Source organism: Euprymna scolopes, chromosome 2 (assembly GCF_053919585.1).
Source record: "Euprymna scolopes isolate OS-2025 chromosome 2, ASM5391958v1, whole genome shotgun sequence".
Classification (NCBI taxonomy): domain Eukaryota; kingdom Metazoa; phylum Mollusca; class Cephalopoda; order Sepiida; family Sepiolidae; genus Euprymna; species Euprymna scolopes.
In genome coordinates, this window is record NC_136483.1 from 191686470 (window position 1) to 191699303 (window position 12834).

The following is a 12834-nucleotide window of genomic DNA, read 5'->3' on the forward strand; positions in this document are numbered from 1 at the left end:
GCTTGTTTGGAAAGTTAGTACCAGACAAAAAAATTATATGTGTATGAGGTATCTGGCACACCCATGTAACTGCCAGCCTTGCATTGAGATGAAGTCGGACAATGACCTTCTCAAAGTGATGAATTCCTTTTGTTATTTTGAGGATGTTATGCTTGTTGTATGCAGACGACCTGGTAATCATGATAAATACAGGTGATTGTGAAATCAGCTCTACTATTAGATTAAAATTGGTGTAACTAATTTTTGCAAACTGTTGTCAGTGTATATAGCAGGTGTGTTACAATTGTTACTGTTGTCAGTGTATATAGCAGGTGTGTTACAATTGTTACTGTTGTCAGTGTATATAGCAGGTGTGTTACATGTGTAATGCTGTATAGAGGGAAGTGCTATTTGTTTGTAGAAACCATAAATATTTCAATTATATCGAAAATGGTGGCAGGTGTGAATATATAATTTTTTGATGAAAATTACAAAATATCAAAGAACAGTGTCTTTGTGTAACATAGTCGTGGGCTTCGCACATATTATTTGCTCAGAAATAAATATTTTTTTCTTCATTTACCTAAGAAAGTTTGTTTCAAAGTTTTCTTTTTTTTTTTTTTCATAAGTCTCTACATACAACGTGTTGGGTCCATTTTAAAAGTAATAACAATATTATAAATTTTTCTAGGATCTCATCGGAATTGCTTTGAGCAACGAATACAGTGAACTTGATATACAAGTGACATTGGAATTTATTGGAGAAGAAAGCACTTTGGGAATACCGCATACCAAATCTTGCGAAATCGTTTTTCCTTTATGCCTTGGCTACATCAACAAAAGTTGATTTAAACATATTTCATCTCCGTAATCTTGATCTCATATAAAGTAGTTGAACTTTCAAAGAAACAGAGGTATATCCTTGACGTATTTTTCTGCTCGATAATTTGAAGTAGAAACAGTTTCACCAGTTTAAAAATAAAAACATGATGTCATTTTGTCACGTTATTGTGTTTTTCTGAATTAGATAGTATCAGTCTAGAGAGATAGATAGACAGATAGATCGAAAGACAAATAGATAGATAGAGAGAGAGGGGGGAAAGAAACAGAGAGAGACGAACACAGTATTTGAATACACAGCACGAGTCAAAATAAATCCAGTAAATAAATTAGTGCAAGTAGAAACATATGTAATGGTAAATGTTGTTTTGTGGCGTGGTCCTGGATATGATATGAAGATATTTTGGAACATTTCTAGATATGACCAAAAATCACATCGAAATTTAATATGAATACAGATGTATAAGTTATGTTTTTTTTTTTTTTTTACACAGTGATCACCACTTATCAAGGCCCGGAAGCCACTCAGGGATAAGGGTTATTGCAAGTACATCACGTTAGTGAGGAGATTTTATGAAGTGTTTAATTAGGGGGGCGGTTCATTAGGAATTTGTTAACATTAGACTTAAAGACATCCAAGTTGTAGTCAGGAGGGAAGCAGGCAGACGGAACAGAGTTCCACAGGCGTGCAGTTCTAAGAAAGAAGCTTTGCTCATGAAATCCGCGTTTTGATTTAGGCACAGATATAGAGTGGGGGAAATTTTTCACAGTGGATTCAGCTAGACGGGTGTTTTTCGTGAAAGTTTGGCGAGGGGGGACCAGGGATTGGAGTTCAGACGAGCACCTGCCATGAAAATAACGATAAAACAAGGATAGGCTCGCAACGTCTCTTCTGTGGGAGAGGGGTTGCAGGGTAGAGAAAAGGGCATCCCCCACTAAACCACGAAGTCTATTTTGTACTCTGTCAAGGCATGATAGGCTGTTTTTGGCAGCTCCTGCCCAGATATGGCAACAGTATTCCATCCTTGGCCGTACTTGGCTTTTATATAGATAGAGAATTGCATCAGTAGTGAGATATCTTCTGGAGCGGTAGAAGGATCCCACCATCTTTCCTGCGACCTTGGCAACAGACTTGATGTACGTGTTCCATTTCAGATCAGGAGTAAAGGTCAAACCCAGAAGCTTGTCAAAACACGGGGCCTCACCCAGACGAGAGCCATCCATCACAATTGATGCCAGCTGGGGATCAGAGCGTTGAAAGGATAGGAGTTTGGTTTTAGATGCATTAAAGGTAACTAGCCACATCTTCCCCCACTGAACCACGCGCTCGAGATCAGAGGAGAGAGAATCCGAGAGAACTTCGTCATTTACAGCCTTTGATGTGTTGCCGTAGATGGTCGTGTCATCAGCATAGATGTCAACGAATGATTTAAGTATGTGTTTAGGGAGGTCATTGATGTAGATCAGGAAGAGAGTTGGGCCGAGGATTGACCCCTGAGGGACTCCAGCATTTATATTGCAGGCCTCCGATTTTTGTCCATCTACCACTACTCTTATGAGCCTATCGGAGAGAAATGATTTAATGATTGAGAAAACATTTCCAGTTATACCGTAGCTGGAAATCTTGTGAAGTAGACCCTTATGCCATACTTTGTCAAAGGCCTTTGATATGTCAAGAGCAATTGCCCTAGCAAAGGAGGAAAATGAAGGATACACACACACACACACACACACACACACACACACACACACACACACATGCACACACGCACATGCGTGTATGTGTTTGTATACATGCGTGAGCATAAAATATCTTCAAAGATTTTCAAACCTACATTACAGCTATTTATGATCACTATTCTCATTTCTGACTTACAATTTCATGGAAGCTGAAACTTGCAAATAATAAATTATTTCAAACGACTTTCTCCTTTCCATTAAGTTACTGTTAAGTTTATTTTGTGACCTTTGAAATTTGATGTTTCTCCATCCTGCCACGATTCCTTTGCTAACCTAGGAACGTGCGTTTTTTTGTTTTTTTTTAAATAACTAATTTGTAAGATGATAAAAAACAAGGCTACATATTTGTCTCCTGTTCTCAGTTCAGTTGTGCTGACATGACAATGAAACAAAATTTTTTCTAAAAACAGAACAATGTACATCTCTTCTCCAATCTGATATAGTAAAATCGTTATAATTTAGTGTAATAATCGTTTTAGTTGAAAGGAAATCAGTTGAAAAAAAAAGAGCTATGTTTTTCTAGTGTTTATTTTTTAACAACGTCTGAAAGCGAATAGATAAATACTAATTTTATAAGAGAATCTGAGCATCTCCATTAATATATGACTATCTGTACGTAGGAATAGCACTAATTTCTGACACCCATAACAAAAAAAAAAATACAAGTAAAAACTAGTATAATGAAATTCATTAATCACAATTATTAGTCTATATTGAAGAGGAAGAATCAGGGTTTAAATCACATATAGACATTCTTTATTCTACACTGAATAAAACAGATGAAATTTGATTTGAACGTCACAAAATAATCAAAACATAAAAAAAGAGAACATAACATGTCATCACAGATATATGAAAAACCTGGTTTTATAAATATTAAAAACATTTCTTTCTTCTTTATTTAAAATTATAGCAATTTAATTCTTTTGTTTTTTTACAAGAGAGTTACCATTCATCAAGGCCCAAGACCACTCGAGGATAAGGCTTTATGAATGTAAGGTGGTAGTGTAGTAATGCGGGAGTACCTCAGGGGTCTATCCTTGGACCTCTATTATTCCTGATATTCATAAATGACCTCCCTGATAAAATTGTTTCGGAGATGGGTATATTTGCCGATGACACAACTCTCTATAACAGATATGAGGAGAAAACAAATGAACACATATCCAAGGAAATGGCAGAAACTCTAGAGGATGACCTCCAATCCATAGTGGAATGGGGACAAAAATGGTTGGTCACATTCAATGCTGCTAAGACTAAGCTTGTTTCCTTCAATAACTACAAGAAACCTTCTCTACCACCAATAGCAATGGCCAAGAACACATTGCCTGAAAGTACTTCTTTTAAACTCCTCGGCCTAACGTTTACAGGGAATATGAACTGGAATAGATACATTGAGAGCATTGCCAAGGCTGCTGCAAGGAAGGTTGGCTCCCTCTACCATGCTAGAAAACTACTTACGCCTGACAGTATTCTATACCTCTATAAGGCAACCATTCGCCCATGTATGGAGTACTGTTGTCACATCTGGGCTGGTGCATCTGCTGCTTGTCTCTCGCTCCTGGACAGGGTTCAAAAGAGAGTCGCCAACCTGATAGGTCCTGAACTGTCATCTAGGCTTCAGCCTCTGTCCCATCGATGAGATGTTGCATCCCTCTGCCTGTTCTATAAGTACTTTAATGGTGAATGCTCTGACGAACTGCAAACACTTGTACCTCCCCGACGTAACTACCCCCGACAAACCCGACAAGCTACTAAGTCTCATCCCTTTACAGTAGAGATCCCTAGGTGCAAGAAAGCCTTTTACTCCAATAGTTTCTTCCCCAGAACTGCGGGTCTTCCGGGATTCTGCTTTCCTAACTGCAATGATATGCAGAAGTTCAAGTGTAATGTTAACAAACATCTTTCTACTCATCTCCCTTCATAATGACCCCGCTAATTAAGTCCCTAATAGTAGCCCCCTGCTTCAAAGTGGCACTGTGCCTTGTTTGGGGTGAAAATTGAATAAAAAAAAAAAAATTGTGTAGTTTGGGTAGACTTTGGATTATTTAAGGGGACGACTCAACAAAAACTTTTTTACATTGGACTTGAAGGCTACCGTGTTGTAATGAGCCAGGAAGCAGGCCAGTGGAACAGTGTTCCACAAGTGGGCATTTCTAGGAAAGAAACTTTGTTCATGGAATATGAGTTTAGATTTAGGCACAGATAGAGAATGGGGGAAATTGTTGATAGCGTTTGTAGCTAGTCGAGTGTTTTGAAAGTTTGGCAAGGGTTGACCATAGATTGGACCACAGATGATCACTTGCCATGAAAATAACGATAGAAACAAAGACAAGCTCATAACATCTCTTCTTTTTAAAACAATAAATATTGTCTTCTTAGCGTAAAAATAATTATCAAAAATATTCTTCCAAATCAATAAAACAAATTCATTTCAAATTTTCTATGGGACAAAAGAATTCGATTTTGCAACAATTCATTTAAAAATAAATAAAATTGGATTCTTTTTACCTTAGTGACATCAGCTGATCGAACAATCTCATTTTTTAAAAATTTCTGTGAAAGGTGATAATGTACGTACAAACATGAAATATGTTAGTATATTATTATTAAATATATGATTTTAGTTTTTCATTTTATCTTTTCCAGATTTTGTCTTTACAAGAACGGAAACCAAATGTTAAAGGAGTTGTAAGTATTTTTTCTTTTTCTACAAACCATTCTGCTAATGTTTTATAGAAATTCATTTGATATGCTCTTTGTGGTATTAATGAGCACAATGTAAGAATCATCAATGATTAGTTCGATGATTACTTTTTATCGTTTGACAAAAAGACAAGCTTAGATTTGATGACTTCAGAGGAAGATGAAAGCTGGACAGTATAGGGAGATGTGTGCAAAATAGGAGACTTTGATGATATGGTCACGTTAAAAGAATAGATGAGAGTTCTTGGGTTAGTAGATGTGGAATATTTTAGAGAGCAGAGCCAGTTCACAAGGGAAGGTCAAGGAAAACATTGTATGAAGTAATAAAGATGAACTTGAGAAAATGAAGGATGATTTAAGACCTGGTCAGAGATAGGTTAGTTTGGAAGTTAATTTTTACACTTAATACAACATTCATGTCTGCATGCAAAACAGATGTTAAACTGAATATGCTGTTGCTGATGCTGATGATGTTAATGATGATTTTCTTTCTTTGGGTAAAATTGGTGGGGGTTATTGTAATAAGGGTAGAACTGGCCTTAAAAACAAAAAATTGTACAGTAATAAAAAATAATAATAAAATAAAAACCACCTGATTTAGTGTTTGTATATTTATTTTTGTTCATGGCTTAAAAAAAATGTTTCACAAATTTGCCTTTTGAGATTGGAGTGCTTGTGAATCAGTAATAAGTTTAATTTTGCAAAATGCTTCTTGTTTTACTTGGTATTCACCGCTTATCAAGGCCCAAAGTCCACTCGAGGATAAGGCTTAATGAATGCCAGTTAGTGAGAAAATACCGTGATGATGGTGGAACTTGGATAGAGTTTGATTATATAAGAGGACAGTTCAACAACAACTTATTTACATTGAACTTGAAAACAACCATGTTATAGTCAGCTGGGAAGCAGCCCCACTGTATTGTGCTTCACGGATGGTCAGTTTAAAGAAAGAAATTTTTGTTTAGTTTTAAGCACAGATAAAAAGTAAGGGTTAATGTCGACAGTTGTAGTTAGATGAGAATCTGTTACGCATGTTTTATGATGAGGGAACCATAGATTGAAACTCAGTCGAGCACCTACCATAAAAATAATGATAGTGCACAGAAAAAGACTTGATCATTTTGATAAGAATGAATTTCTTTATTCATTGGTCAGTTTAAAATTATTTGTCTGTTCCAATGATCATGTGATCTAATCTGTGCATGCTGATTGGATGGCTATTTTAATATTGTAGAACATAATAGATTTATTTTATTCTTTATAGGTGACTCACAGTAGCGGTAATCATGGTTTGGCGCTTGCATGGGCCGCTCAACAATTGAAGATGCCCTGCTTGGTGGTGGTGCCAGAAAACACAGCAGCTGTGAAGATAAATGCTGTAAAGACATACGGAGCTGAAGTAGTGCTCAGTCAACCCACTCCTCAAGCCAGGTACGTGAATGATAAGTTGGGCACAGGCTAAAGGTCATTTGTACCAAATATGGTTTGATTGCAGAAAGTACTGTGAATTCATTAATGATTTTGCACATTGTCACATATGTGACGTTGTTTTGCTGTTATTTGATATGAAGTGTGTTTTTGCAGAAAACCTTTGATACATATTTTGTTAAAAATGACCGACATTGATGACCTAAAGTTTTTTCTAAAGCTATATTCTCTTATTTAAAAATATTTTTTTCACCACTAAAGAAGGAATTTTTCTACTCAAGGATAAGGTTATTGTGATAGGAGCCAGATTCATAGGAAGCAACCCAGTTGGGGAGTTGGACAGCAAGATATTTGGTCACAATGCATTTAAATTTCTGAATGTTGGTATGATTAGCAGCATGGAGGGAATTCAAAAAGTAAGCATTTTGAGGAAAAAACTATCAGAGTAGAAAATCATCCAGCATCTAAGGACCTGTACAGGGAAGGGGTGAGATTTTGCTGCTTGTTGAGTGGGTTAGGGGTATTTTTGTTAGGGAGATATGAGGGAAAAAGTTCATTGGAGCAAATTCCATGGAAGTACTTATAAAACAAGGGATGCAACATTGCAGCAGTGCACAAACTATTAGGTTATAAATTATTTTTTGCACTCTGGAAGAAGTGGATTGTGATTGGTGCAGCAGCCAAGTATAGCAACAATATTCCTTGAATGGTTAATGATGCCTTTGTTGGATACTGACAAATGTTTTCTAGCCTAGTAAAGGAAGCATACTTGGCTTGCTTTGTTTAATCATGCTAAGACTGAGCTTATGTCTTTCAATCATGTACCCCTTTCCTTTCTGAGATTCACATGGATGCCTCTGAAACTTCTTGGACTCTCTTTCTCTTCAAATCTTTCTTGGAGTTTATATATTAAATCCATTGTTCTTTCTACTTCTCATAAAGTCGGTTCTCTCTAAACACTTCCTTATACTTGAGACTGTTCTCTATCTCTACAAATCTACTATCAAACCATGTATGGAGTACTATTGTAATATTTGGTCGGGAGAACTCTGAGGATTCTTGATAAAGTGTACAAACGTATTTGAAATTTAATCAACCCTCACTCTTTCTTCTCTGCATCTTTTATTTTTTTTTTACAGACATGATGTTGCTAATCTCAGTTTTTTCTATAAATACTATTATAGCTTTTATCTTTCAGAATTGTCTGATCTATTCCCTGCTTCCTTTGTTCCAGCTCGTTTGAATCCTTGATCTCGTGGTTTTCATCAATTCACTGTTTTAATACATCATTGTAATGCAGCTTCCTATTCCAGTAGCTTCTTTCCAAGAACTGCAGGCTTGTGGAACTCTCTTCCTGCTTACTGCTTCCCTCTTACCTATAGCTTTGATCTTTTCAAGACTAAGACCAATAGGAATCTCTTGCAATAATCATCTTTTGTTCTTGTTAGTTTCTGAGATCAAGTGAGTGATTTCCATAAAGCAATACTTTTTTTTTTCAGCAAACTTAGCAACTTTGGATTAGACGTATCATAGTGGTTGGTGCACCAGCCCAGATCTGATGACAATATAATATGCATACATGGTTATAGATAGTATATACATTTGCATGTAACGAGTGTCAACGTGCATATGTAACATATGTCACAATTTGTTAAGGTTTAATATGTGAGTATGCAACATGTGTATATTTACGCACACAAGCATACAAAGATGACAATTGTATATCTTATGCATTACATATATATATATATATATATATATATATATATATATATATATATATATATATATATATATAATGGTATATTCATTTGGACACTATTTATATGGTTAGAGACAGTATATACCTGTATGTAACAATTTGGATTTGGAAAGTGTTTGGGGGACTGATTATAATCAAATCATTGACCTGATTTTTTACGGTTATCATCAAAGATCCACATGTTATCATAAGTAACTATCCAATCAAGATAACATCGATATTAAGCAGAGAAAGTGAGCTTGTGAAAACGTCTGACCTCTGGCTAAGGGAAAAGTGACATGAAATTAACTTTTGGACAGATTGTTATGAAACTTTTTTTCATGAAAATCGCTCCAGACAAGGCATGAAGCCACCTGATGTGAGGAGCTATAGGAGTTTTTTTTTTATACCGTTTAAATTTAACCACTATTTAGAGTGGATTTGGTTGTTTTGTTTTACAACATATTTTGACGATTGATATTCAAATTTATCAGCTCCAAATTGCCACAAAATGCCTTGCTAGTTGAAAAGCCATTTGTAAGAGGTCAGGCAATTGCTCAAAGTATGGGGTTTTGTAGGTGTCAGTAATTTGTATGTGTGGACATTGACTCATTTTAAAAAATGAGACACAACAGTAAAACATGGCAGTATTAGTAGGTAATATTACATGATTGTTTGGATATTCATTCAAATGAGAGTTCCCACAATAACATTTGTCATCCATAAGTGATAGAAATGGATTATTGTCAGGCGACTTCCGTTATAAATTAGCGTTCATTTTAAGAATCTTGCAAAATTGTTTTACATTTTCAGAGTTTTCTCCCTTTTTATTTTTCAAAACATTAAAATTATAACTTGTAAAAATAAAATAAAATTATAACTTGTAAAAATAAAATAAAATTATAACTTGTAAAAATAAAATAAAATTATAAACTTGTAAAAATAAAATAAAATTATAACTTGTAAAAATAAAATAAAATTATAACTTGTAAAAATAAAATAAAATTATAACTTGTAAAAATAAAATAAAATTATAAACTTGTAAAAATAAAATAAAATTATAACTTGTAAAAATAAAATAAAATTATAACTTGTAAAAATAAAATAAAATTATAACTTGTAAAAATAAAATAAAATTATAACTTGCAAAAATAAAATAAAATTATAACTTGTAAAAATAAAATAAAATTATAACTTGTAAAAATAAAATATGGACTTTGTTGATATTTACTTTTTCTTTAATTTTTTAGAAAATTGTTATGCAAAGAATTATCTGCAGAGAAAAGCTATGAAATTATTGAACCTTTCGACAATTATGATGTCATTGCTGGGCAGGTAAGTTCATGGCTATCCAACTTGCAGAATTTTCTACATTTTATGGATATAAGTAGAAACTTTTTTTCAACACAAATTAACAAAAATTCATTTTTTTTTTTGTTTGGTGGTCTGCAACCGGTCTCATCCATTACAGTTTTTGGAATGCAGTCGAAACCATTGAAGTGGATGAAATGCATCAGAAACTTTGACAACAACACCCAGCATTAGTCAACAGAAAAGGCCCAATTCTCCTCCACGACAATGCTCGACTGCACATTGCTAAACCGACCCTAAAGAAGTGGAACGAATTGGGCTACAAAACTCTGTCTCATATGCTTTACTCTCCAGACCTCTTAACCTACTACTTTTTCAAGCATCTCAACAACTTTCTGCACGAGAAATGCTTCAAAAACCTAAGCAATATCAAAAACGCCTTTAGCGACTTCATCACCACCAGAACACAAGATTTTTATGTTACTGGCATAAGTATACTTATTTTGTGTTGGCAAAAGTGTGTTGATTCTGATAGTGCTTATTTCGATTAATAAATTTTTGTTTGAGCCGAGATATGTTCATCTGAATTTAAAAGTTAAAAACCTTATGAACTTTCTTGTCGACCTGATATATATATATATATATATATATATATATATATATATATATATATTTGCATGTACAGGATTAATTTCTAAACTACCAATTCTTGTGAATTTTAGCAATGTTAGTTAGATGTAAGGGGTTGTAATATGAGCTATATTTAATTTTATGCAAAATGGAATAATAAGGAGTGAAACCACTTTGTGAAAATTCGGATTTTGTGAAAGGTCAATAATAGATATTTTTTCAAATATTTGCATTAATTCATAGGTATGTCTAAAATTTAATTTGGAAAAGGGTATTTTAAAGGATCTCAGGGAGCTTAATATGGAGCAAATTTCACTTTCTACTTGGAGGCTCAAATATTACAGACTTTCCTTAAATTTAATTCATATTCATTAGATGCTGATTAAGCAAGATTTCTTGGATTTTGATTTCTTCTTAAGACTCCTTTAGCTTAAGCATTAAATGTTAGATATTTTCTAAGATCAAAATCATGTAGTGGGTTTTGATCAAAATGAAAATAAGGATTCTAAACACAAGGTTTAGTAGCATTATATCTTAATTTTAATCTTTGTTAGGAGAAATAAAACATGCACAAACTGTCTGCAGAATTTTTCTTTTTATTATCTTTGTCACTTTTTACTTCTCAAGCCCCATTTCTGCCATTTTTTTGTGAATTTGAAATGAAGTCTAGATAAAGGCAAAATTAGACACAAGATCTTTTTTTATATGTAGAGGATATCCAGCAAAAACCCTGAAAAGGGATTTTATATGTCTCACTTTTATTGCTTCTTCCCAAATTAGTTTTTTTTTTTATGTATTGTGTGTACCTCGCTAAGTCTCATGAAGGGAGCAAGCACAGACCATCCTTATGACTCATAAAAATCTTTGATGTTTTTCTATTATTGATAATATTTCTCACAATTGTTTTTATTTTTACGTTTCTTCTATAAAAAAACAAAATATTTATTTTTCAATTCAACTGATAACTTACAACATGTCAAAGCACATTCAGGCTTGAATTCCAATAGTGCTTTCAGAATTACACTCTAATCTTAAGCTATATTTTATCAGCCCAGTTGTGTTAGCCCAACTCTCATAATCATAACAGATGTTATTATTATTATTTTCTGTAGCTCCCCGGATTAATTTCTCTACAAAAAAATTGTGTTATTATAGATAGCATGATACTAGTCAAAAGATAGCTAAAAGGATATTTGGGACCATGCCTAGGAAAGATTAACAAGATGTTGGTTTACATTACATTTAAACTTCTGTATATCAGTACAGTAAGGGAATCAGGTAGCAAGAACAGAATTCCAAAGTCTAGTTGTTTGAGGGAAGAAGCTATTACAGTAGAAAGCCTTCTAGCATTTGGGGCTTCAACAGTGAAGGGGTATGATTTCTCAACACAATCGATAAAGTACATGTATTTCCAGGGTAAACAAATAAAGAGAGATACATACAGGCAGATCAATAATGTACAAATAAGCATGACTTTGGTGTTGGTGTTCTGAGAGTCCGACGGTGAGAGCAGTGGAAGGATTTGACAGGAAAGGCGTCAGAGTTGTCAAGAAAATGCAAAGATCAAGAAACAAATATTGCACAGTGTTTTTGCTGTTGGAATCAAATGTTTTTTTAATTTTTTTATTTCATTAAGGCAACAATTGCTATTGAACTCATGGAGCAGGTTTCTGATCTGGAAGCAATAGTCGTTCCAGTTGGAGGAGGTGGTCTCTCGGCTGGAATTGCCTTAGCAACTAAATTGTCAAAACCTCATATCAGAGGTAAGTAACAAAATATATATGAAAAACAGTATGTTTTACTGTTCATAGTCCTTCAAAAAAGTAAACAAAATATCAAATAATATTACCAAATAAATGTTACCAAGTGCAATCAAAATATTATATACAGGATAAATGTTACCAAGGGCAAGAGAAGTTACTCTTCTATCTAACTGGCTTGGTTTTTAGCGTTTTTACTAAAATGTAAAATGTTTAATTGACTCGAAAAACAAGCAAGTTTAAAGTGTACGCAGATACAAAAAAATAAATAAAATGGTCAGAATGTATTTGTTACGCATTCATTTTTTTCCCTTTAAAAATGCTTGTTTTTCAAACCGAATGATTTACATTAAGTAAAAACATTAAAAATCCTCCCAGTTAGGTAGAAGAGTAACTTATTTTGCCTTTGGTAACATTTATCCTGTATATAATTACCGTAGGTTTGCAACAACAGATGCCACATACAAATTTATTATGTCAAAACTATTATCCTCCATCTTATATAATTTTAGAACGTCGTTTTAGACATTTATTCGTTATAATAAAATCTTACATTGCATCCTAAGAGAATCATCATCATGATCGCCAACCTCTTTAGAGGAAGTAGATCGTATTTTTCCCTCTATATCTACAGTGCTCATACCACCCCCAGTCAACACCGGGAAAATATATACACATTATAACTATGTTTTCAAAGCA

General features: G+C 33.9%; 1 protein-coding gene across 1 annotated transcript in view; it reads left to right on the forward strand.

The window, feature by feature from the left end:
- Positions 1-12834, forward strand: part of LOC145300155 (serine racemase-like) — a 68117-nt gene that overhangs the window by 31456 nt on the left and 23827 nt on the right. Inside the window, exons 2-5 of the mRNA XM_080144461.1 lie at positions 5209-5250; positions 6530-6696; positions 9685-9769; positions 12012-12138. Of these exons, the coding sequence (XP_080000587.1) occupies positions 5209-5250; positions 6530-6696; positions 9685-9769; positions 12012-12138 (421 nt within the window). The remainder of the gene's footprint in view (positions 1-5208; positions 5251-6529; positions 6697-9684; positions 9770-12011; positions 12139-12834) is intronic.